Below are 26,795 nucleotides of genomic sequence, written 5' to 3' on the forward strand. Positions count from 1 at the left end.
GAAGGAGAGGTGTGTGTTGATGCTGACAGGGAAGAGGAAATGGGGAGGGGGTGGGCAATGAGAAACTGGGAATAAGCTTGCCCTCATCACAGGTTTGCTGTGGCCAGAACTAGTGCTGAGTGAAACAAAGAAAGCATGTTCATAGTTTGCTTTGCCTCTTGTGCTATATGTGAATATTGTCACCCAGAGAATGCAATCACATTTGGAGTACTGGCTGCGGCATTTTATTTTACTTTATTTTATTTTATTTTATTTTATTATTTTATTTTTCGGCATTTGATTTTAGAAATAGCTGTGTCTTGTGCATTGGGGGCTGCTGATTAATTCCTGACACCTGCTCCCCACCCCCTGAAATTGCCAGGCTGGGTAGAATCCTGAGCTCTGTGGATTGTGATGTGAGCAAAAGCCAGTTCATGTTGAAGTAGGGCCTCTCCCTAAAGAAGAATGGGGCCCAGGTGATCCAGGAGGAGGAAACTCAATTTGCTCTTCTATGGATGGAATCTGAGATGTTAATCACCACTTGCCTAGAATTCCAGGTACCACCCTGCTGAGCAGGATCCAGATCCCTGTTTTCTCCTAGAAGAACATAGACCCTCCTTAGGCCATCAGGCAAAGGCCTGGCTACTTGAACCCCAGGAGGGGAGTTTAGCTTCATGGCAACATGTGCTCCAACGTCCCCACCCAGAACTCAGAATTTATGAAATCTCCAGGAATGCCAGGAGCACGGAATGGCTTATGGTGTGAAGTGGTATGAGCCTCTCTACTTGGTTTTCCCACAGACCCCAGCCAGGGGCTAGGAACCAGGTTGGCACAGGCCCAGCTGCCCTGTCAATGAACAAGTCACAGGTCAGGTTTCTTTTGCTGCCACTCCCTTGACAGCACATGACTTTTTCCAAACTATATGCTCCCTCCCAACAATGGATATTAATAGGTGTGAATCTCCTCCCAAGTCCAAAGTGACCAAACCCCCACCACCAAAATAAAAAACAAAAAACAAAAAAACATTTCTAGGCATGTGGCCTGTCTGCAAAATGAAATCTTTCTTCCTGTGCACTTTGACAATGCATTCACCACAAACCTTTCAAAAGAGGTTGACATTTCTTGTATTAAAAACTGAATGCAATCCCTGAGAATTAGAATCTTTAGGAGAGTTATCTTGTGTTTTTCCTTGCTTGTCCCTAGGTCTCTGCCAACTTAGAGTCAGAGACAACATGTCACACGATTCCTTTTAAAATTGGGCTCTGGCTGCTGCTGCTTTGCCTACCCACTGCCCATCTGCCTGCTCTGAAGGCAGCACAAGCATTGGGAGGGGTGGGGGGACTACCAGAGAACACACAAGTAAGAACTGAAATATTTGACTGGACTTGGTCCTAACAGAGGCGATTTTATTACCCTAAATGTCCTGGAAACCCTGTTGCCTCTGGCGCGAGAAGACTCCAGCCTCCGTCATCCTGGACAGCAGTCTGCAGCTAGCCTTGGCGTCCTTCTGCAAGTGGCTGTAACGTGAGTCACAGGGGCAGTCTCCAGGGAGGCTAAACATGAGGTGGGCACAGAGGAGAAAGGCTCTGTCCTCCCTGGCTTCAAGAGAGAGACGCCAGTGGGCTGGGATCGCCGCTGGGCTCCCAGGGATTTGTGGTGGGGACTGAGGGGTTGGTATCAGGGAGGAGGGTGAGCCCAGAGAGGGCAGGTCATGCCAGGCCAAGCCCCATCAGAAATGGCCTTGGTGTTGACTGTTGGGCAGGGCCCATAATATCAAAACCAGACATTGCCTTAGGATGGAAAGAACATTCCAGATTCTTCCTCACAATCCTTTTCATTTAGGTAAAGGAACAGTGAGGTCCAGATTCATAATTCTTTCCCTTGGTGAAAGCCTTCTCTCATTCAATGAGGGAGACTCATACTCTTGTGGTGGTTTATTGGTGTCACAAACAAAGCATACTTTATTTTTATTTGAACCGGTCAGTTAAAACATTCTATGCAAGGCAAACACTTCATCATGAAATATTTAAATTAAAAATAAATAAGTTAGTTCCATCCTACAGAAATCTCCAGGTGCCACATACAAATAGACGACATCAGCTACAAATTAAATAAGCTGAAATAAATAGTTTTGGGATTCTCTGATTGATAGGTCTGGCATTAATCACCTACTGGCTCCCTAACTCTTTTCCAGGCCCTGTAATCTATACTGTGCAAGACTCTTAGTCCATTGAGACCAGTCCTTCATTGAAAGAGCACTCGATGACCAAATCTCCAAATCATGTTATAACGTGAGGATTGGGGGCTGAGCATCTAAAACAATGGCTGAAGGGCAAGGATCAGCAAGGTGAAAGCCCAGAGGGCCAGGCCTCTTCTTCCTCCATGCCTCCTTATGGCTCACTGGGGCCATGGAAACAGGTAACTTAGCAAAAGGTAACATGTGGCCACAGAGCGATAGCTTATGAATAACTGAGTCAGACTGGTAACATGGCCACATTCTTCATTGTACCAAGACTTGGCGATTTCCAACCTAGTCTTAGACTTTCACCATGGAGTATCTGATTTTGCTAAATGGGTAAGATTAATTCAAGTTTCTGAATTAGAAAACAAGCCTTCTGGGACAGAGTCGAGGCTACAGGTGACAGATTTATGGGACATGTGCCACTAATGCCCTCCACAGGCAGGCATTTCTAACTGACCACTGCACTCCTGGATCTCAGGCCTACCTCCACACAGCACTCTAGGCGGCCTCTGCCAATCATTTGTATCTAGCATTTGAGATGAAAATTATTTACTAACCTTGATCCTTCTCTATGTTCTGAACTATTCTGTGTGAATACACAGATACACAGGCAATGAAGCCTGATACCAGATGGGTCAGGCACCTTCAGGCTAATCATTTAACTGCTTTAAAATGTCATCTATTAAATAGATAAGGACATCTAACTCAAAGTTGTTGGACAGAGAGAATGAATGTAAAGTGCTCAGTGTCGTGTCTGACACATGGTAGGCATTTAATAAATGGGAGGTGTCATTATCATATTATTATCATAAGTCTATTGAAGTTAACAGTGGGATTGATGACATTTCCATTAAAAGAAGGAAAGCATTGCATTAATATATTAGGTTGAATCACATGAAATTGATCAGTTGTTTTTGACTTACAGAGATGGCAATTTCTTCAAGTTCAACCCAATACTTAATATTTCATTTAAATCACTTACTTTTTCCAACTTTATCAAATTTTTCCTTTCAAACATTGCCCCTAGAGACATACTCCTACCCCTCAAAACTATCCTCAAATCAGTTGCTAAAAAGTAAGCAAAGAAAGGAGTCTGGTGGACTTGAGGACCTAGTATCCAGTTCCACTAACCATATCTAATCACAAAATCTCATAAGGCCTTGGCTTTCTCATCTGTAGACTGGGAATAAGTGTGTTTTCTTTAATGGGGATAACGGATGGGAAACACTTTCAAAAGTTAGAATCATTTTGCCACTGCAAGGCATTATTAATTTCACTAGACTATGCCACTTCAGAAAACATTAGCATTCAACATTTAATTTTTAATCATGTTTTTCTATAGAAAAGCTGCACGTAGAAGAATAGAGAATTCATGCAATCATGCCAAATGATCAATACTGATCTTGACAATACTGTCAAATGGATATTAGAACTATAAGTAAATATAGAGTGCTTTGTCATTAAAAATTGTACCTTGTCAAGATGAAATAAATGTGATAAGAGGAGTAGTAAGAACCACTGTGTTTACAAGTGCCTCAAACATCAAGCTCTTATATTTATACCAGGAATCACACACATTAGAACAACTCACAAGGAAGACTGAGGAACTGCCTGCTTCCTTCCTTGAAGGTCTTTAAAATAGGTTGGGAAAATTTGATTGTGGTGTGGTTTTGCTTAAAGATAGGGATATAACCTCTATGACCTCCCGAAGCCACTTTCAGATCCATGGCTTTATCGATTCTAAGAAGGCACACTTTTCTTTTGCCTTCGAAGGCGGGTTCCTTGCCTGTACCCTAAGCCAGGGCTATTGGTTAGTAAGAGATGGTGGTGTGTTTGGACCAGCTAGTAGCAGAGGTGAATGCGGCTCAGTTCCAATCTGGAAGCTTCCTCCCCCATTATGCAGTGAACTCTGGCCAACGCAGGGCACCTAGGGAGGGTCACCTTTAGTCAGCCTCAAAGGCACTGTTGGTAGCTCCCACATATTCAGACTTCTTCTTGTGCCTTGTCCACATTTTCCGGAGGATGCTAGGGACACCACAGGAAGCGCTTCCTGTCAGCGGTAGGGAGGCTTCTGCTCCCTGGGGAAGGGTTGGATACTCTTCAGTCATCTTCTTGAGATGTCTGGATCTAAAGAAGAGTCAGGGGTAAGTAGGGAGGACAGTCATTTCATAGAGCCAGACTTTCATTTTTGCCCTCAAGGAGTAGACCGAACTCTTATTTCTCTTCCGCTCATACACCCTGTGACCAGGATGGAGGGTCACTGTTGGGATGCATATATGGATGACTTCTTTTGAGGGGTCCTTACAATGGGGTGAGGAAAGGAGGTGGCTCTTGGCACAGTGGTTCATGAATCTCAAATTCTGCTCTTGTCCCAGAGTCTCCTTTCCCACCCCTCCCACTTTTATACCAACAATCTTGCTGGAAAGGGCAAGCTTCCCAAAGCATTAGAGCTACTGAAAGAGCCTGAGCAATGGGGAGTACATCTTGCTGCTCACTGACTGACTCTGTGGCCTCAGGCGAATGACTTAATCTCAGCCAGCCTCAGTTTCCTCATGTACAAAAGAGGGATAATTTTACCTAAGTCACAAGACTTGTGAGGAAGAAAATGAGAGAATAAAGCATTGGGCTCATTGTAGACCTCAGTAAATGTTTATCTCTCTACTCACTTCCTTCCCCTAAGTGAAAGAAATGGCCTTACTTTTCAATAGCCAGGCTCCAGGAACACATAGAAATGAGAATGTCTGAACTTAGAGAGAAAGGGGGACCGTGGAGATCCCTCTGCATGCAGCTCTGTGGAGCAGAAAGTTTGGTCTGTGCAGCCCAGTAAGTTGTTGTGGGTTTAATTCAGCTTTCAGCAACAGCCATCGCTGCTCAGGACCATTGGCCACTAGACCTTCAAACAATCCACATGGTTTTCTGGCTTTTCACCAATTAGGTCCCAATATTTACCTTTGGGCAGGGGCCCTTAATCTAATTCATGAGGCATTGAGTGACTTGGTTTTTATAATTCTTTCAAAATGATTTTCTTTCATCTAGGAGAGCTTCATATCAGTCTCTTCCTCCTGGGACTCTAAACTTTCAAGGTGTACACCTCTTGGGTTAATATTCTAGCACATGGCCCCTCTGACATGCACACATCTAACATGCCCCCAAGGATGTGCCTTTCCAGCTGCTAGATTGTAGGTTTCTTGAAAACTAACAGCAAGAGTTTGTGCTAAATTCTTCACATATCATCTGATTCAGTTCTCACCATCATCCCTTAAGAGGGGTACTATTATCATCCCTGGTTTTGGGCTTTGTTTTGAAGTAAGTGAGGGCATGGAGGTTACAATAATTTGCCTGAAGTCACAGCAGGTTAGTGGCAGTGCTGGGCAAGCAAGCAGCTCAGAGTCAAGAGCCCACGCCTTGTATCCCTACATCACCCTCTGAATCACTTTTCTGCTACGTGCAGCATGGGGGATAGTGGCAGAGGCATCAAGATACATGTTGACTTGAATTTCAGATACTTGCTTGCCATTAGTGTGACACTGGAGGCAGTGACCGAGTTGCTGGGGGTGGGGAGGTGGGGAGTATCCAGTCCTGCTGCTCTAGCTGCTGGCTCTGGATCAGTCAACAGTAACGTGGGGGTTATAAATTTGGTTTGAGACTTTTGTATCTTGCATATTTACCTTTGGGCAGGGGCCCTTAATCTAATTCATGAGGCATTTCTGACATCACTGTGCCTACCGGGAGGCTCTGAATATGACCTGTGATTACATCCATCTAATTAACCAAAAAGCCTCCCAAATGACACTTCTCCAAGTCTAAAGAGTGGTGTTAATGAAGTGGAAACCATCAAAAACACTTCAGCTTAATCCTAGGGAAACAGTTGATGAGGCGCTACAGAGACCTGGGATTATTGCCCTCATTAAAAGGTAATTTAAAGCTGGCATTGATTTTGTTTGAGCATCTTGAGAGTCTGTGAACCAGGCCACCTGTTACTCTTCTGTGGCAGGACAGGGGTGGGGGTGGGGTGACACCACACTTACCCTCTGGTCAGAACACCTCCGTTCTCTGAGCCCGTGGCTGCGGCCTCCAGCACGCCGGGGGCTTTCACCGAGATCCGGGCCACCGGAGGAATCTGGGTAGTGTGGGAGGGGAAGGCAATGTGAGGATGTGGCCAGGGTCCCAACTCTGGTCCCAACTCTGGCCCAACTGGAGCTGGTTGAAAGGGGGATGGCTCCGTTGGTCCCCCACGTGGGACAAGAGTCCTCACACTTTGGTAGGCATCAGGACTCCCCTGCAGGGCTTGTTAGCACCGCGCTGGGCCTACTGCAGTTTCTGATTCAGTAGGTCTGATGTGGGCCCGAGACTCTGCATTTCTAACAAGTTCCTGGGTGCTGCCAGTCCCAGGACCCCACTTTGAGAACCACTGACCCGGGGAGCCCAAGAGAGAGCACAATTCAATCTTACCTGAGAACTCTGTTCCCCCCTCCCCTCCACCCCCACTCCAATTGCCTGTGTCCACTTTGTGGTCAAATCCTGTAGATTTGTGCTTTGAAAGACTGTCTAGATTCATGCCATACTCCCCATTTCCTCTGCCATAGCTTTCAGATCCATGACCCAGGACCTCCTTGCTTCCAACCAGTCTCACCACTAATCCCAGCCCTGCTGGGCTGGCAGCGCCTCCCTGCTGCAGGCCAGACTGAGGTCAGCTCTGCAGCCTGTGCTTCCAGGCTCTGGAAAACTGGCTCCATCTCCTCCTGCAGTTCTATCTCTGCGATCCCCTGTGGTACGGTGACAGCTCCCATCCCAGTGTGGCTGGCCCCGGATGCTCACGCTCATTCCTGTGCACAGCAAAGCCTCTCTTCAAGCACATGTACAGCTCTCCTTCCTCCCTTGGCTCCTTCACCCCCTGCATCATCTCTGCCTGCCATGTGAGGCCACTTCTTCCTGGAAGCCTTTCCTCAGGCTGGTGGCCTAAGTTGATTTATCTCTGCCCTCATGTCCCATGTCCCCACAGCACTGAGTACCTATGTGACATTTTTTTGACATTCCACCAGTTCTTTCTGTGGTTCTCCTCTTGTTTCATATCCTTGTCTAGTCTGGTCCCCAGAAACGTGGCACGGTGTGTGTCAGGGTCTAGCACTTAATCCCTCTGGTGGCCCTCCCACAGCTCTCCTGATGGAGGTGCTAAGTGCTCAAGAAGCTTGCACTAAACGGAAAAGTAACTGATGGCCTAACCAGAGCTAAATCCAGAGTTGGCTTAGTCAATGGGCATCTGCTTTGCTTTGTTCCTTCACCCCAACCCCATGGAAGGCTTAAGGTCACCACATTCCTGGAATTGCTGGGAAATTCCAGGTCAAGGACATCATAATTACTGTCCCTTCTCTCCCTAGCTGGCCAAGGGTTGTGGACAGAGTTACTGTGCCACCTTGTGGCCTCTCGGGAGCTCGCCCTCCCCATCGTGCCAACAGCCCAGCCCCAGGAACATAAGCCCATCTCTCCTCCACTCTTCTTAGTACTCTTCCAATTCATGTCAGCACTGAATCAGAGTTAGCTGTGTGGGGGCTCCTGATAAAACAGCTTGTCCCATCCCTGCCTTTGTGTGGTTTTCCTAGTACAGGGATGACCTAAATGAGGTATTTGGATTCGATTTTCTGCTCAGACAGGGAGCAAAATGCTCAGTGTCCAACTAGTTCCATAAAGGATGATAGGGCCAGCCCACACAATCTCCTGGGTCTTTTTTAGACCTCACGTGGCACGATCCATCCATCTGGAGAGCTGCTGCTCGTGAAATCCAGGATGCCCAAGCTGACCTCACCTCTAGCCATGATTCCACCCCTCCTGTGCTAACCCAGAGGGTAACCACATTCATGCCCAGAAGACGACACAGGAGATATTTTTTTTCAGTGTGACCCCGAGCTAGATCTAGATGTGCACCACCTGATCTCCCTTCAGGGAAGGACAAGCTGCCCAACTGCTAGGCAGCCCACGTACCATGACAGAGCGGGGAGGAAACAAAGGCTTGGCCATTTGGGCCCGACTTAGGACAAAGCAGATGGGTAGCACTTGCCTCACAGCTCCCGCCAGGAGGTATCCAGTGTGCACGGCAGTTCAGCCTCTGCGCCAACCCACCTCCCTTCTCCTGCAGAGGGGCTGATCCCTAATCCACATCTCTTACCCCCATCCCACATCTCAGAGTCTGCTTCCAGAGACCCTAACCTGGAGTAGATGTCCTTCAGAGGTGTCCTGACTGGAGACACCCAGTGTTTCGTGTTTTCACAATATTTGAGACCCTTATAGCTGCCGCTGGGAAATTAGGCATTTCTACCTGACACGTGCCTGCCACAGAAACCACTGCTTTCCCCCCATGTTGGAGATGTCCACTAGGTAACACCTTCTTCTGCTTGCTTAGGACCTGAATTTCTGGCAAGAAAGAGTAACATCCAGGGGTGTGCTGTTAGCTCATAGACTTTAGGAGCAAAGAACCCTCAGTGGGCTTTTCTGATAATCCTCAGGCTTGAAACAAAGGACAGGGCAAGAAGTTTAAAGCACAACAGATAACAATGAACCAGGCTTATTTTACTTACCAAAGATTTTCCATATGCTCGATTCCCACACAGATTTGACGACTTGGTTTCCGAAATCCCCACTGCAAGGTTGAACAGAGGAGGCATTACTCAGTGGTACTCTGTGTTCTACTTCCCCCTGGTTCTCCGTCAATGATCTCATTTGCTAATCAATCCCAAGCTGAGAATTTCTAAAGGCTTTTGTGCCAAGCAGCAAAATCAGGCAGTAGGTTCAGGCAATGGGGCAATCATCAAGTGGGGCACCTGTACCCCTGGCACTCCTCCCATCGCTGGGGAGGAAAGGTGGTAGAACTAAGGCCTTACAAGATCACATGTGTGGAAGCATTTAGTACTGTGTCTGTGTGCAGTAGGTGCTCAGAGAATATGCCCTTAGCTGGTCCTTCCTTCTTTCCTAAGGTGTCACATCACAAGTTATCAAGAATTGAGTCTTTACTGCTGGGATCTGTTCAGCTTGTTGATCCTGGACACCTTTCTGTGGAAATGAGCAGAGAAGCCCTGTCTGCGGTGTTATGCACAGCTCTATGATGTGGGATGGTTGGAGTTCATCAAGGTCCTGAGACATTGGCTACACGAGACTTATGTGAGAACCTTCTTGCTATGCCTTTATGCCTGAAGTCCGATCTACTTCTGATTAATCTCTACCCTGAAGTCAGCAGCTTCTGAGAATCCAGGTGTTGAGCTGAGGTAGCTGGCAATAGGTGGGGGAAAGTTGGCTTTCAATATTGTCCTCTCCTTGGGCTGACATTCCAGAACAAGCCCCATCCTATCACACTATAGCAAATAGAGATAAAACACTCCCCAGCCCAAGGAAAAAAAACATTTAAATGCCAATAAAATGAAGCTACAAGACTACTGAGATTAAATTGTAATGTACAGTGCTCTGGCATAAATAATAGCAGCTCATAGTTTTTGAGTATTTACTGTGTTGGGCACTGTGCTGTGAAACACATAAACATTGTCTAATTTAATCCTCACCACGACCCTGTTAGGTAGATATCATGATAGTCCCCACTTTCCAGATGAGAAAGTCAAGTCTTTGGGGATGCACAACAATCAGAGGAAGCCAGATAAGGATGATCCAGGGAATGGTGAACTGCTTTGGGGGTCTTGTAGGTCTGGAGAAACTTGGCTGAGGGACACCCTAACCCAGTCTGGGTTTGCTAGGTAGAGACAGGAAGGACAAGCTGCAGGAAGAATGGGGTCAGAGAAGGTCGGGGAAACAATATAATGGAGTAGTCACAGAATTATACTGCAGCTCTGGGCTGCTGTGTATATCGATGGGCAGGGACAGGAGTGTATCACAAGAGGTGGCCCTGGAGAGGTCAGCAGAGAATGGATTTTGGAGGGCCTTGAACATGGTCTGGAGGGCAGTCGGGATAGGAAGGACATTGAACAGCAGGAGGATGGCAAAGGCAGATTTCTGCTTTAGTCATACCCCTCTGGTAGCCTTGTAGGGGAAGAGGGCCAGGGTTGGATGCTACACACCAGAGATGAAGAGGATCTGAGCCCAGATAGCCTGAGGTAGGTCGCAAGGGGGAAAGATGAGACATATCTAGTTGACATTGTCAGTGTTTAGTATGCGATGTGGTGGGTGGAGTGGGGGTGGAGAGAACAAAAGGGTGTTGAGGAAAACATCCCAGCTGAGAAAGGAAGACAAGATTGAAGGAGGAGAATGCATTCCATTTGAACAAGTTGATTCTGAGGAGCCTGAGGACATCTCGGTGGAGACATTCCACAGGCAGCAGATTCTCCAAGGCCCGGGATGTGGTTGTCCCCACTCCAGGCATTTGAGGCTCACCAGCTCAGGGCCTCATGGTGAGAGAGTTTCTCAGCTGGGTCTCTGCCTTCAGAGTCCCTGCAATTTCCAAGATTCCTCAGAGAATCTTTCTCCCACATGAGAAGGCTGCATCATCCAGGAGCCTTCTCCTACAGCTCAGAAAAGAAGCAAGCCTCCAGATCTGAGATCCCTGGAGACACACATCCTTCTGATGGGAGGATGGAAGATTTAGTACCCAAGGCCAGTGCCAAAGCCTTTTCCGTGGAAAGCACTGGGTCTGGCTTTGACTCAGAAACCCTCTGTCTCTGTCAACCCCCTCTGGAATCTATCAGATTAGGGGAGCTGAAGGAATTGAATCAATGCCCAGCTCAATCTTTTTTTTTTTTTAAACCTGACTGGCACATTCCCTGCATGAGCTGACTGTCACATGTTGGGCAGATTATCTCCATTTCGTTACTTACTGTTCTTTTATAGAATAAAAGACTGACTTGGACAATCAAGCTACTTAGGAGGGAAAGTGGCCCCTAAAGCTAGATGATTGGGAAGATTCTTGGGGGCTGGGTGAGGGGGAATGGAGGCATTGGCTAGGAAATGAGAAGACCTAGGATTTAATCTCAGTTCTGTTGCTAATAAGCAGTGTGACTTTGGGTCAGTTTCTTTCTTTTTTTTAATTTTTTTAAATTTTTATTTATTTATGATAGAGAGAGAGAGAGAGAGAGAGAGAGAGAGAGGCAGAGGGAGAAGCAGGCTCCATGCACCGGGAGCCCGACGTGGGATTCGATCCCGGGTCTCCAGGATCGCGCCCTGGGCCAAAGGCAGGCGCTAAACCGCTGCGCCACCCAGGGATCCCTTTGGGTCAGTTTCTATGGTTTCAGTCTCCTTTTCTGTAAAAGGGCATGGGGTTCTCTACCTTCAGTATGTGTAAGAATCACCTGGGGATGGGGCTTGCTAAATCAGAGATTGCTGGGCCCCATCCCAGGATTTGATTCAATAGGTCTCTGGTGGGACCCAAAATTTACATTTCCAGCAAATTCCCAGGTGATTCTGCTGCGATGGGGACCCCACTGTGAGAACAACTTATTTGACCAACTAAATCCTTGCTAATCAATATATCGTGCTCAGACCAACATCTTCAACATCACCTGGAAGCCTCTTAGAAACAAAGTCTGGAGCCCTACTCAGTCTTGCTGAATTAGAATCTGCATGAAAACAAGATTCCCAGGTGATTCTTCTGCACATTAAGATTTGAGAAACATGGCTGTACATTCATTTTGATTTTGTAGCGAAGATATTCTCCTTTTCTCTTTCTACACACACATGCACCCACCCACTCACCTATATATAGACACAGAGAATTTATCTCCTCTTAATTTGCAAGGCAGATTGTGGTTTTCCTAATGCTTTCACTCTACATATGTGTATATGTAATCTCTTAGCTAGAGAAGATATCTTCATTTATGCGTTATTATATGTCGGATCGTAAAAACAGGATCAGGGTGTTACTGATCAAAGAAACCTTAGAGATCCAGTGGAGCATCTACGAAGGAGAGAAATGGATGGAGATACACTTGATGAAGTATAACTTCAGTTCTTACAACATACAAAATTGTCGACACCCAAATGCCTTGAGAAGGACATCCCAGACTTTCTATCGTACATTTTCGGAGTTAAAATATGAATTACTTTAGGCTGTGGACATTAACAGAAATAACCTAAACCAGCCGTTAAAGGCAAAGTACCATCACAGACTTGGGCGGGCTAGTCGCAGGTTCCCGTTTGACTGCTTGGGGTGGAAGGCATTCTTAAAATAGCGAAGGTAAGGCTACAATGCCTCCACTTTTCCAAACGCATGTGTCCCCACATTCTTTTTAGAGATTGTTGCATAGCCCTAAGTCATTCACATTTAAGGTGGTGAGCTCTTAGGCTGGCAGTTTACGAAGAGCCTGTGTAATCACACTCACGGCCTGTCAAATAAGTAACGTAAGCTTCTGTTTCTTCCTGAGTCCTGTCTACGCTGGTTCTCTCTCCCCCAGAACGGAATGATTCTCATCTCTTGAATCCAGCAGGGCTTCCTGGGGAGCAGGACGGGAGGTGAGAGCATCTGTGCAAGCCCAGGAGGGTTTTTCAGGTAGGCGCCTAGAGAAGCTGCTGTGGGCGGGGCCCGAGGAGAGCAGGTGCCGCGGGAGCGGGAGCGGCGGGCGCCGGGGAGGGGGCGCCCCAGGCCACAGGTGCGGCGCTCACCTGGCGTGATGCGGGGCGCGGGCGAGGAGCGTGAGACCCCTGGGAGAGGCCAGCCAGGCCGCAGACGCCGCAGCTGCCGGTCCAAGCGCATCATCCGCCCCCCCACCCCCCCAGGGAGGTTCCAGGGGCTCGATCCGGGGCGCACGTACCAGGTCTGGCCGGGGCCTTGCCCAGGTGGGGGCCCTGCGGCCGCGCGCCGTGGAGCCGGCCGGACCTGCGGCCCTCGGCGTCGCGGCGCTCGCTGCGGTGCGGCAGCAGCTCCAGGGGCCGCGGCGTGTAAAGGTCTGACTCGATCACCACCTGCCGGGAGGAGGAAGGACAGTCAGCTTGTTCCTCTCCCCTCTGCAGATGCACCTGGTGCCCGCAGCGATGCAGCGGTGAGAGAACTCAGCTGGCCTCCAGCAGGTCGACCGTTTTATTTAGTTTCAGCGAGCCGAATGGGGCCCTGGTGCAGGAAGGTGAGGATCTGGGGGTTCCTCACCAGCAGTCCCTTCACAGAGTCCGGAGCCTGGGCCATCCGGCCAAAGATGCCACCTGCCCTGGGGCCTGACATGGTCGGCTGCAGGACAGGCTATTTGAAATGGAGACAGGTCTAGAAATCAGGGTCTTACAGTCTTTGCACTAAGCAGACTCTCGTTCTCGCAGAGGGAGAGCTAGGGAGAGGACTTGGGGCCCACCTAATTCCCAGGCTTTAAAAAAAAAAAAAACTGATGGCAAGACAGAGCTGGCACAGCTCCACGTGCTCACATTTACCCCACCGCGCAGAATGCCTGTGGCAGGTGCAGCTGGGAGATGAACGTCCACTATGTGTGGTTTGCTAAGTGGGAATTCCAGAAAACCAGACAGAATGCTAAGAGCTAAGGTGTTTCCAGTAATGATCACCTGCTGAATGGGTATTTTGGGAAGTACATTAAGAGGAAATCTCTCTTTTGTCAGGACCCACCAAAATAGGCCTTACAGGTTAAAATATACATACTTAAATATTGAAATAGTTTAAATGTAAAAACTTGAGACAAATAATACCATATTTTATCTTAATACCGGGAGTGATGAAGGGAATCCTAGCAAGTTTTGGCTCATATTATGCATATTTTTATACATATCCAGGACATTGAGGTCATTCATTCTGAATTTCTTTACTCCTTTGAAGCTGCTTAGAATCCCCAGTAGTACACCGCAGCTTCTCTGAGGCTTGCATTTACTCATTCGCTTGCTCCTTCAACAGATGCCCTTCGAGGGCATGTTTTGTACCAGGTGCTGGGTGCATCTGTGAGTTAGGTGGACCCATCTCAGTTCTCATTCTCTGGCTTTTGGTGTATCTCCCTCACTTGTCCGCATAGAACAATTGTGTGGCTTTTGGAGGATGCTGAAGCAAATAAGACTAAATTTTTTAAATATTAGGGTGACATTTCAATTTAGTGGAGAAAAATTGAATCTTTAATAACTCCTGTTAGAATAAATGGCAGGTGACTGGGAGAAATGGATCTGTGTTCACACTTCTCACACCAAAATAAATACCAGACAGATCAAAGATACATGTTAAAAACAAAAAACAAACACAAGAGTTGTGTGTGGCTCAATATAACATTTGTTACATATGATGGGGAATTATCCCTATGTACACAGAACTCTTACAAATCAATGAAGAGAAAGAAAACAATAGAAAAATGGGGCAAAACCCATGATCTGGCAATTGACAACAGAAATGCAAATGGTAAACATGAAACCGTAAATATGAAGAGATATTGAATGGTAATTAAATGTAAATGAAAGCAAAGTTGTATCTTTTTTCTCCTCTCAGATTGTCAGTAATGAGGAAGGTAACTCCCTTTGGGGTCACGCAGACCTGAGTTCACACCCTAGTTTTGACTTGTGATTATGCGGAAAGGAGATGTTCTTGTGTGTCCTTGCTGTCCTGGGGCATAGTAAATGCCTATCGTTTGTAGAGACTTTAGTAGCAGGGCTTGCTCTCTTTCTTTGTGCCACATATTTATCTACAGAATCAGAGAACAGTTCGTGTCTCCCAAAGAGGAAAGTAGGAGAAGCTGTCACCCTTTGCTTCAGTTTACCACAAATAGTCCTTTGCTTAGAAAATTAATATATCCCAAATCTGGTCTTATCTGGGTTAGGAAATTAACTCTTCTCAAGTCTGTTTTAGGGCCCAGACTCATTCACTGTGTCTTTGGAGAAAGCTGAAAATTCAGCAGCATATAGGATTAGTATGTTTTCTCCTCTGGGCACTGCAAAAGGTGGGTTCTTCATCCCCCCAATTATTTAAAATATGTATTCCTTTTTCCTCCCAGCTAAATTGAGATATAAAGGACACATATGATTTTGTAAGTTTAAAGTGTAAAATGATTTGATACATTTATAAACTTTGGTATGATTAGGTGGTGTTTTTGTTGGCCTGGGGGCAGCACCCATCCACCCTGCATCAGCTCACTGGGGACTGGAAGGCACAGAGGTGGGTGGTCCAGCACTGACCCCTGCACTAACAGTCGCCTCTGCTTTCCTCCTTACCTTCCTTCCCCTTGGCCCTGTGCTCTGCCATGATGTTGCCCGGAACACTGGGAATTTCCTGGATTACTGGTAGTTTGGATGTCATTCCCCTGGACACATCATATTTGGCTAGCTAAGGACTCTCTCCTGGAATGAGTTGAATTGGAGAGACCTGAACCTCATCTCTGACACAGGGCTCTTGGCTGTCACAGATATTTCTGATTTGATTTTCATTCTGTCAGCATTCTCCTAAATGAGGAGGAGTGAGACTGGTATGTTTTCAGACCTGCTTTGTGCAAGGAAAAAGTAAAGCAAGGGGCAGCCCTGATGGCGCAGCGGTTTAGTGCCACCTTCAGCCCAGGGTGTGATCCTGGAGACCCAGGGTCGAGACCCACATCCGGCTCCCTGCATGGAGCCTGCTTCTCCCTCTGCATGTGTCTCTGCCTCTCTCTGTGTGTCTATGAATAAATAAATAAAATCTTAAAAAAAAAAAAGTAAAGCAGGTAATGAAAGCCTGTGGAGTCCAGGAGGGAGACCCAGCATTTCCTCCTCTGAAAGGAAAGCAAATGTTCCCTTTAGGAACAAGAAACTCCACCTCCGCAATTCCTGCTCTGCTTTGTGGGGCGGGAGAAGAGAATCAGGAGGGAGGAAGAAAGGGAGAAGTATTAGCTGCTTAGCCCTCTGCTGGATGTAGGAAGTTCCTTGGGCATAAGGATGAGGCTGATTTCTTCCCAGGTCACAACATAGGGCCAAGTGCACCTTCAGGATATCTTCTCTAGTTCCCAAAGGATGCCAATAGCAGGAAAGGAAACAGTGGAGGTGCCCAGTTCAGATTTCTCTTTCTTAGCTGGTACTTGGTTCTCATTTCCCATAGTAACAGGCTCTGAGAGGGCTCCAGGGAGTGCTTTGGACCCACACCAGGAAACAGACAGCTGAATGGATGACTGTGGCCTCCTGAAAGCCTGGGTTATTTTCTAGTCTCTAGGACACAGTTTGGGTGACTTAATGCTCTGGTCTCGAAGTAGTCTGAGAGCAAGCTTTTTAGCACCTTGAGTACAGGGGTAAGATAGGGAAACAGGGAGAGGGAATGGAGAAGTTGGGCTGGTGGAGAGCTGGAAACACCCATGAGACCTAGGTGATGGAGAATCATCATTATTTAGGGCTGCTGATGGGATCCATAGCAATGTTCTAGCCCAACTCCCAAATTTTACACATAGGGAAACTGAGGCCAAGAGAGATCATGTGTCTTCAGGGTCACAGAGCTATAAGGGGCAGAGCCAGGATGAGGGCTGTGGTTTTATGACTTCTAGGTGAGGGCTCTTTGTAAGACCCACAGAACTACCTACATCCAGATAAATTTCAAGTGCAATTGATTGCTCAGTGGATTTTGAAAAATCAGTAGATTTCCAGACCAATTTCTCCCCAAAGGGTTGAATCTGGGGAGAATGTGACATTTACAATCTCATTTCTCCATCTTTCCAGGGGGTGGTGCCGCTGCTCATTTTGAGGGGGCTGGGAATCAGTGGTCACTGTGTGGCCTAGATGTCCACACCTTAGTGATTCTTTGGCACTAAGGGTGGCTTAGAGAGGAGAGATTTTTATAAAGGAAGGAACCTGACTTTACATGGTAGCCCAAGGAGAACAGACACAAATAAGAATTTCAGGACAAAGAAAGTCATAAATGTTGGTAGATTCAAGCAGTTACAAAATATGAATATTTTCCTTGGGAACTCAAAGGGAAGCCAAGAGCCAGATGGATGAGAAAACAAAAAATCAGAGACCGTTTTTTTTCAGGACTCACTTCCTTCATCTTAGGTAGACTAAGACCTTTCTTGTCTTTTCTAATTTGAATGTTCTGTACAGCTGGGGTTGAGGTTTGCAAGCAAAGGATGAGTCAGGGGTTTGGGGAAATGAGAAATTTAGAGAAGAGCTCAAAGGCCAGAGGGCATAATTAAATTGTCTCACCTGGAAGAAGACTGCATAGCTGAAAACAAGACGTAGCTTCTATTTTTTTTTAAAATCAAAAGCAAATTTTAATATGTATTCATATACTTGAGTCATTTTTCTTCTCTGAGTAAAAATACTTTGGGGAGGGAAAGTCATAAACCATAAGCATGACAGTCTTTCTCAAAAATTTCCACTCCCAGGGAACTGGAGAGCATGGTTCTACAGTACCTGGCTGAAGTCAAGGCTGCTTCAGGAGGCTGTGCCCTGTATTTTGGTTGCTTTGTATATCTCATGCCCATGTGGCTCCATCACCACCACGGAGGGATGTCTCCTTTATTTAGGTTCTAAATCTGAGAAGTTTCTTCCCTAGAACCTATTTAACTGTTAGAAAGTATGATGATTTAGTTTCCATTTTAAAAACTTCTGTAAAAAAATAAATAAATAAATAAAAATAAAAACTTCTGTAAATATTGTTGTGTCTATAAAGTCAGTGGTTATCAGTGTTAGGAGTGATTCAGATAGGAACATTGTTTAAGGTTAGAAATTCAAGGCAAGAACTTGGTTGGTAACAAACTATTCCCAATTCCCAAGGGATATTTCTGGAGTCATGAATGATTTGTGGCTCCTTCAAATCCAGAGTAATGTCAAACTCAAGCCCTTTGACCAAAAAGTCTGTTGTGAAACTTTCCTTAAACTGCAAATTACCTACAAACAACCCCTTCCCTTTCCATTTTTAAAAAAGACTTCTTCATTTGGAAAGAGAGGGTGCCTGTGAGTGTGGGGAGGCACAGAGGAGGGAGAGGGAGAGATAATCCTCAAGCCTATGGAGGGGCTCCATCCCAGGCCCCTGGGGTAATGATGTGAGCTGAAATTAAGAGTTGACTGCTTAACCAACTGAGTCACCCAGATACCGCTCCCTTTCCATGTTAGATAACATCCACTGTTCCTTGAAAGTTGGGAGCATTTTTCTTCTAGACTAGGGACTTAAGTTTTCAGGGACCAGGAGAAAGGTAAGAATCTCTTCCCTACCACAAAGAAATCTTCCATCTATTAAAAGCCCTTTTTTTCTTTCAGGGGCCCTCCCCCTCTTTTTTACATTCTTTGAGAATATAAAATATTCTCAAAAGTCATTTAAAAATATACAACAGAAAAGTGGGCAAAAGACATGAATCAAGAACCTATAGAGCAAAAATATCAAAACCCCTGAAAAGATGAAGAATTTTGTTAATAATTAAAGAAATGCAAATTAAAACAAGATATTTTTCACCTATCAGATTGTCAAAGATTAATATTGATGACCTATAGTACTGGTTTTGGTAAAGGTACTTTAAACATAATTGTTAAGAATTTTGCAATGGCTATAAATTTTTTTCAATGTTCATGTCCTTTGAGCGTTTTCTTTTTTTAAAATTGAGATATAGGGGATCCCTGGATGGCTCAGTGGTTTAGTGCCTGCCTTCAGCCTGGGGTGTGATCCTGGAGGCCCAGGATCAAGTTCTACATCAGGTTCCCTGCATGGAGCCTGCTTCTCTCTCTGCCTATGTCCCTGCCTCTCTCTCTCTCTGTCTCTCATGAATAAATAAATAAAATCTTTAAAAAAATTAAAAACTGAAAAAAATAAAAAATAAAATTGAGATATAATTGACATATAACACTATGGTCAATGTATTGATTTGATGACTAAGCATTTTCATATCTGTGAATTTACCCTCAAAAACATTTGTTTAAGAGCATGAAAGGTATGTTCAAGGATATCGCTCGTGGCATTGTTTTAGTAGAAACAATGAAGAAACCTCATTGATTGGTAATTTGGTTAAATAATCTAGAAAACTTCAGATGTGTTTTGGGTAGAAAATTATAGTACATTCATACAATGGCATGGTATGCAGCCTTTATAAAGAATGAGATATGTTTCAATTGGCACGTAAAGAAGTTCAAGATTTTTAGGTTAGTGAAAAAAGCAAATTGCAAAACAGTATGTTATCGAGCAATGGTGCATAATGATATGTTAGTATGGGAAATTTTCACTTAAAAAGTGACAACAGGAGACACCTGGTTGGCTCAGTTGTTGAGTGTCTGCCTTTGGTTCAGGTCATGATCCCAGGGTCCTGGGGTCAAGTCCTGCATCAGGCTCCCCACAGGGAGCCTGACTCTCCCTCTGCCTGTGTTTCTGCCTCTCTCTGTGTCTGTCTCTCATGAATAAACAAAATCTTAAAAAAAAAAAAAGTGCCATCACTAAATGAGTGCTTGGTGTGTGTCAGATTCTGGACTAAGCACTTTACGTGTATTAAAACATTCGCTCCTTCTAATGGTTCTTGAGATATTATTCCCATTTGAACGGAGGGCAACTTGCTCAAGGTCACCTAGCTAGAAATGGATAGAACTGCAATGTAAGTCCAGGCAGTGTGACTTTAAGTCTACATACCTAGCCATTATGTTCTGCAGCTTCTTAGAATTTTCTAATATTATATTTTATATGTTCATCGTATTTGAAATTTTATAATGGACACATACTACTTTGGGAATTAAAAAAGTCATGTTTATCAAAAAGACAATGACTAAAACCTATCTCATTCCCAGGATACTTAAAATAATTCTTTTTTAAAAGAGGAGAATAGGCTTTCAAAAGCTGAGATACTTAGAAAATGAAAATGGTGTTCTATGAAAAATTGTTATAGTAATAAAAACCCCAGCATAACCAAGAGGAAACAATTAGCAGTTAAACATTTTCAATGAAAGTACAAAGATGGATTGACAACTTTTGTGTAGAGAAATATGTAAGCAAAATGAGAAATTTACAGCATCATTTGGCTCTAATGACATGTAAACTAATTTTAAAGTAATGCAAATTCTTATTAGAGTAGCAAAGGATAATATAAAAAAATGAAAGTTGATGTTAGGTTGGAGGTAAATGGAAAAGCATTGCTGGAAGCCTGGCAACTGTTCAGAATTCCTAGTAATATGTGACAAAGCCGTAAGCCAAAACCATTTTTTAAAAAAATCACTATTCTCTGCGTCTTGCAGAGTGTCTCTTACACATAGTAGGAATGCAAATATTGGATGGATGAATAGATGAATGGATGGATGGATAGATGAAACTCTTCTTATCCTTTTACTTGTTAATTTACCAAGGAATTAATCCAAAAGAACAGTATTTTGTATAAATTAATTGCAGTACTATTCATAATAGTGGAAAAAATGAAGCATCACAAATGCCAACAATAGGAGACCACTAAGTCAGGAATGCTATACTCATCGTGGACTCTGTTTAAATAAGAACAAATTTTTTTCAGAGAATGAGATTTACTCTATACATCTGGGGGGTTGGGGGGAAATGACAGACTAGGGGAGTCCAATTCAGGGCTGTTTCCTGTCTGGTTGACATTTGTCAATTATTTGGGTGAAGTGGAGGACAGGAAATCAGGCAGCAGCAAATGCCATAGAGAAAAGCTTCCTGGCTATTGAGGGCAGGGGAAATGAAGAGCTAGATGCTGCTTTTGTATTGAAAACCAATAAAACGGATCAGAACTGAAGTTGTCCTTACATTCTTGGTCAAGAGATGTTGAGAGCTTTTGACTCTTCTTCTGGCTGGACTGGACACTGCAAAGAGAGAGAAAGGAAAGGTTTTAGAGAACATGGGTGAGGCTGCTGTAGCCTCAGAGAGGGTTTGCACGTAGAAGGGGGCAGAGCGCCAAGAAGGGATGTGGGGAGACTCCAGGGTGTGATTACAATTTTAGGTGTTACTTGGCTGAGTGCACCAAAGTTCATAGCAGTAGCATTCACAACAGCCAAAAGGTGGAAACAACTCAAGCGTCTACTAATAGATGAATGGATAAACAGAGTGTGGTGGTATATGCCTATGGTGAAGTATCATTCAGCCTTAAACAGAAATAAAATTCTGAATATATATGGTAACATGGACCAATTTTGAAAACATTAAGCTAAGTGAAATAAGCCAGACACAAAAGGACATATATTTTATGAGTCCACTTAGTTGAGTTATCTAGAGTATTAAACTCAGAGACAGAAAGTAGAACAGAGGTTATGAAGGGGTTAGGAGGAGAAGGGAATGGGGAGTTGTTATATAGAGATTTGGTTAGGGGTGATGAAAGTTCTGGAAATGGATAGTGGTGATATCTGCACAACAGTATGAATGTACTTCATGCCACCGAGCTGTACACTTAAAAATGTTTAAATGGTGAATTTTATATCATGTATGTTTTACTACAGTAAAAAAGCTTAAAAAATCAACTAAATGTTAAAAAATGTTATTTGGTTGGAAGAAGGTGTGTATTTTGTTGCAAATGGAGATACTCAGGCATCTCTTTTCCCTACTGCTGCCAGAATGATTTATTTGGAACTGAAATCCCACCGTGTCACTGCCCTGCCTAGAACTGAGATGACTTCTGGTCACATTTCAGATAAGTGACCAGATGAGTGCTGGGAGGTGTTATTTTCTGCAGAGGACCTATAGCCACGAAACCTGGTGTACAGTGTGCTAGTTAATAGCCATGGTTCCAGACTCCTTTCACTTGAATGTGAATCAGAACTGGACCAGTTATGTGACTTGGGGAAATTACCCATCCTCTCCACGACTCTCCCCATCTGTAAGACGGGTAATTAATAGCACCCATTTCAGAGGGCTGTGACGAGGATTGAATGAACTAATTTTTATAAAACCGTTGGTCCAGTGCCTGGCAAAGAGTAAGTTCCTCCAAATTAGTGGTGGTTATTCTGATTTTCCTCCATTTCTGCAAGTTAAAAGCAGGTGGAAAGAATATGTAATAACTTCTAGATACTATAGCATTCCATTAGGATTTCTCTTTCTGGAGTTTTCTCCATTTCCTCCTGCTGTTCCCCGATTCCCCTCCCTACCCCCTCCCATTGCTGTTTATTCTCAAGAGAATTATTTTGAATGCTGTGGTGCCATTTACAATAGAATAAAACCCCCTCTGCTGTGTCTCAGGAAATAACTTCTGGTATAACTTCTTGGTAAAACCACAGCTTTTATCTTTTGTATCTACTGTGAATTTTGTCTTTGAAATCTTTCCCTTAAAGGGCTCTCTTTCTCTCCAGAAAGTAAAAATCCACACTTGTCAGTTGTAGACTTGATATCTATGTCCTGTGCCTTTAAAATACTTCAGTAATACTATAACACTTGCTGTTACCATATTTTTTTGTGAGACATTAAGATGGTTCGGCTGGAAAAAACAAATAAATATTAAGCTGAACCCAATATGTGTATGCATGGGTGTGTTGGATAGAAGGACATGCTACAATATAAACATAATAATAGCTCACATTGAGCTTTACCAGGTGATGGCTTATTTGCCTTATCTCATTCACTCCTCATAGCAACTCTGTAAGCTAGGTACTCTGCATTATCTCTATTTTATTGGTGGGGATACTGAAGTTGGGGGTCACCCAGTCGATGGTGGTACAAGGCCCTATACTCTTAACCATTGGCTTCCCTGCCCATGCTGTTGAATATGTGCTCAGAAAATGTCTTGGTCATTTTGGTCATGCTAAACTGTAGCACTGGGAAGAGGGCATACCAGAGAGAACTATAACCTTGTTAGACAGAATTAAGCCACTTTCTCTTTCTATGGATAAGGAACATGGGCATGTAATGAAGAGTTATCAATCTCTTCTAAGCAATGACTTAAGAAGAGCTAGCACTGTCTTCTTTCACTGAAATCCCTCTGCTTGAGAGCTTTGGAGAAAGCAAGATGAGACAAAAAAGAAAAAAAAAAAGGAAGGAGGAAGAAGTGAACTTCTTCCATTCATGGTCTAATGTAAGACTGCAAAAACTCCTTTTTTGGAGAACAACTTCCTGAGCAGTGAAATGTCCATGAATACCAACGAATACTTGGTTTATTACCAGGAGATGGCCATGAATGAAAATGGCAAGAAAGGAACACAGGATTAAATATTTTATCTCCGACTGAACATATTATTTGCTCTAAATGTGGAATAAAGATAGAAATCATTTCGTAAGTGATGTACTTAATGATGCTTACTACATGCTGAGTTCTAGAAGCTTTATGTTTCATCTGTATTTCAGTCCCCCCCCCCCCATAATAACCCTAGGAGGTAAATTCTAGCTCTCCCTTTTACAAAGGTCAACATTCAGGCCAGAGAGATGAAGCCTGCCCAAGGTGACACAGTACAGAATTGGCAGTAGTCTCTTGACCATGACGCTAAGCAAATGGAGTCAAAGGCCCTGTTTTAAGTGATTTTATTCAGGTGAAGTGTGACATACTCCTGAATTGTTGAATACATTTTTTTTTTAGACTTTTTTTTTTTAAATTTATTTATGATAGTCACAGAGAGAGCGAGAGAGAGGCAGAGACACAGGCAGAGAGAGAAGCAGGCTCCATGCACCGGGAGCCCGACGTGGGATTCGATCCTGGGCCTCCAGGATCACGCCCCGGGCCAAAGGCAGGCGCCAAACCGCTGCGCCACCCAGGGATCCCTGTTGAATACATTTTTAATTAAAAAGGACTATGAGAGGCTTTGGTTTTTTTTCTTCCTTTAAAACTTAAGTGGAAAAAAATTACAGAAAATAGATACATCTTAACATTTTCATATGTGCTTCCAATTTGTTTTTTTTCTCACGTAAAAGAAAGAAAATATTAGGCAAGTATAGATTCCCTTTCTACTCCCTGCTAATTCTGCTTCCATCTCTCCCCAGAGCTAGTAAGATCACTAATTTGATCTGCATCTTTCCAGCCTATGTTTTCAGACTCTCTGTGGATGTGTATCCATCAGCTGTTTTGTATTGCCAGATACAGTAATTGTTACCATACATATAAAATTTTCAGCCAGCCTCCCCCCTCCTCAACATTATATTTTTGAGATCTGTGTCCATACACATAGATCTAGTTCATCTCTGCTGACAACTGTGGAATATTCCATAGTACAATGACACCACATTTTACCCCCTCCCCTCCTCAAGGACATTGAAGTTATTTTCAACTTTGCCCCCCCTAGAATCAATGCCACTGTGAACATCCCCGAGTGAGAGCATTCAGAAGTGGAACTGCAGGATCGGAGGGTCAGCTTTGACTTTCCAGGTACTTTTCAGAGTCTCCAGACAGAGTTCCAACTCCTACACGTGGGCAGACTCCTAGCTCTTTTTTCTCTCTATGTGGCAATAGATGTCAAAAGCTTTATTTATGTTCTGCAGGCTGTCTCTTTGTGGCCAGGCCGAGTGTCTCCCTTCCCCCCCGAGCAGTGGCCCTGTCAGTGGCTGACACGGGAAGAAGAAAGGGATTGTTTGAACAGGGGGTCACAACACCAGCAAACATCCAGCCCCCTTCATTCAAGTCTGACAATGAGACCAGGGCTGAGCCAGAGTCCCAGGCTCTCCCAGCGAGGCAAGGGCTGCAGGGAAAGAACAGAGGGAGCAGGAGAGAGGGCTGAGCTGTGGAGGGGGTAAGGGAACTGTCCAGTAACCAGACACCTGCTGTCCGCTGAGCTCCCACACAAAGCCCTTCCTGGGACTTGACACCGTTCACCCCCAGCACAAGAGCAGAGTCACGTGTTGTGGTGGTGCTCCTTTCAGGTGAAGTTTGGGAGCATGGCCCTGGGGTCTGGTTAGAGGCCAGTCCTGGGTCAGGGCATTGGACTTTAGGCCCCTGCCGGAAGGATTTCTCCTCACTCACATTTCATGGCTTAGTTAGAAATCATACTTTTGAGCCAGCTGGTTCTCATTTCAGAGCCCACTTGCTCAGTGGAGAAGGAGAATCTCTCTAGCTGCCCAGGGAATTTTGTTTTCATCTCTGTTTCCTAAAACAATGGCTTGCTGTCACTTTCATTCCGCAGATTGGGTTGCCAGTATTGAATTAAGTGACACTGGGAGCATTTAACTGCCCTCATCCCGCGCCCCCCCCACCCAGCCGCCCCCACCCTTTGATGGATGATTTCTCAATGATTGATGTTCATCCCCGTACCTCCTTTTCAGAAACAACAACAACAACAACAACAAATACCATCACAACAGAGAGCCCATCAAACCCTCCGAGAGACCTGAGGATAAACCCTAGTAAACTAGCACGTGATTGTCTTTAACCTCCAGCATAATAAGGTGCCTCCGTAAGGAAACCGTCAAGGGCAATTTTACTCACCCTTGGAAGGGATCACCGTGGTGAACACTTCTATATTTTCATCACTGCAGCTGTAAATCTGATGCATCGTTTCAGCCTCCTCTCCCCCAAAGTGCCGGGAACCGGAAGCCTCTTCCTGAACCCCTAGTCTCGAGCTTTCCTAATCCAGTCTGGCTCAGGGATCATTGTGCAGATCCACAAAAGACAGGCTGCTGCTGTGATCTCATCTCATTCCAGAGTCTTCACTGCAACATTTTCTAATCCCATCTGTCTTTTTTTTTTTTTTTATGAATCCTATTATTGTAAACCTTTGATTGAGCGTGGAGGCTTCAGTCCCCTCCCAGCCAGGATGTATTTAACATTTTTGTTTTGCCGTGTCTGCCGCAGTGATTTTGGAAGTCTTTTGTGAAGTAACGATGAAGTGAAATCGCCGACTTGGTTAGAGATTTGGAGCTTGGCTGAAGGAAACGTGAATTTTCGTATCAGCAATTACCCTTTTCATTTCAGAAGTGAAGGGGTGCTTTTCCCCCCCTCCTCCAGAAGAACTGGATATTCAGTAATTTGTCGTGTGTTAATTTGGCTTCCTTCTAAGTTTCTATTTTAAACAAAAGGACTGTTTCTCTAGAGCATTTTCGCCTCATGCCAGTGCATGAGAGGCTGACATTTCTAGAGAGCAGTGTACTTAGCATCTCCTTGTATAACCCTTCAGGTGCTTGCAGAGACATTGTAACACGCAGCACCCTGGCATTCAAGGTGGTACAGAAGATTAGATTTACAAGAAGATTACACTGTATTGTCCTAAATATCCTAATGTATATTATCCTATATATTCTATTACCTTGTATTTATGTAGAATAATATATACCTTATATTTTGTCTTATATATTCTAAGTATACACACAGACATAAGGTATGTCTGAAATGTATTACGTATATTATGTCAAACCCACTCTTTCATTATACCAAGACAGATTTATTTCTTCGTATTGATAGCAATGATGTAATCATATTGATAATGATAGTTGGCATTTATTAACTGCTTGCTAAGAAGCATGATGTATAATGTCATTTAATGTCTAGAGCCACCCAATAAGACTAGCCACTATTTTTGCCATTTCATAGGTGAGGAAACTGAGGCATGAGGAGAATGAGTAATTTTTTAAAAGATTTTATTTATTTATTCATGAGAGAGAGAGAGAGAGAGAGTGAGAGAGGCAGAGACACAGGTAGAGGGAGAAGCAGGCTCCACGCAGGGAGCCCGACGTGGGACTGGATCCTGGGTCTCCAGGATCACACCCCAGGCCAAAGGTGGCGCTAAACCGCTAAACCACTGGGGCTGCCTGAGAACGAGTAATGTGTCCAAGATTAGAATACCTAGTTCATGGCAGGATTAGAATTTAATCCTTAATATGACTCCAAAATCAATGTAC

The 26,795-nt window shown here is 44.5% G+C and overlaps 1 protein-coding gene across 1 annotated transcript; it reads right to left on the minus strand.

Annotated features, from left to right (window-relative positions):
• Positions 1-1,909: 1,909 nt before the first annotated feature.
• VXN (vexin) lies at positions 1,910-25,902 on the minus strand. Its single transcript, XM_055318330.1, has 6 exons — positions 25,387-25,902; positions 20,802-20,857; positions 12,961-13,111; positions 8,794-8,855; positions 6,250-6,341; positions 1,910-4,348 (listed from the first exon to the last, which is right to left on the minus strand). The coding sequence occupies exons 1-6, from the start codon at positions 25,451-25,453 to the stop codon at positions 4,165-4,167; spliced, it is 612 nt and encodes a 203-aa protein (XP_055174305.1). The 5' UTR covers positions 25,454-25,902; the 3' UTR covers positions 1,910-4,164.
• Between the last annotated feature and the right edge of the window lie 893 nt (positions 25,903-26,795).

Source organism: Nyctereutes procyonoides, unplaced genomic scaffold, assembly GCF_905146905.1.
Source record: "Nyctereutes procyonoides isolate TBG_1078 unplaced genomic scaffold, NYPRO_anot_genome, whole genome shotgun sequence".
Taxonomy (NCBI): domain Eukaryota; kingdom Metazoa; phylum Chordata; class Mammalia; order Carnivora; family Canidae; genus Nyctereutes; species Nyctereutes procyonoides.

Excerpts from the sequence above, each read along its gene's own strand:
- VXN (XM_055318330.1), bottom strand. The coding sequence starts at position 25,453 with ATGCATCAGATTTACAGCTGCAGTGATGAAAATATAGAAGTGTTCACC. Across the intron at positions 8,856-12,960 it reads CAAGGCCCCGGCCAGACCTG|TGGGGATTTCGGAAACCAAG; the intron begins GTACGTGCGCCC and ends TCAACCTTGCAG. Across the intron at positions 4,349-6,249 it reads GGAGGTGTTCTGACCAGAGG|ATCCAGACATCTCAAGAAGA; the intron begins GTAAGTGTGGTG and ends ACTCTTCTTTAG.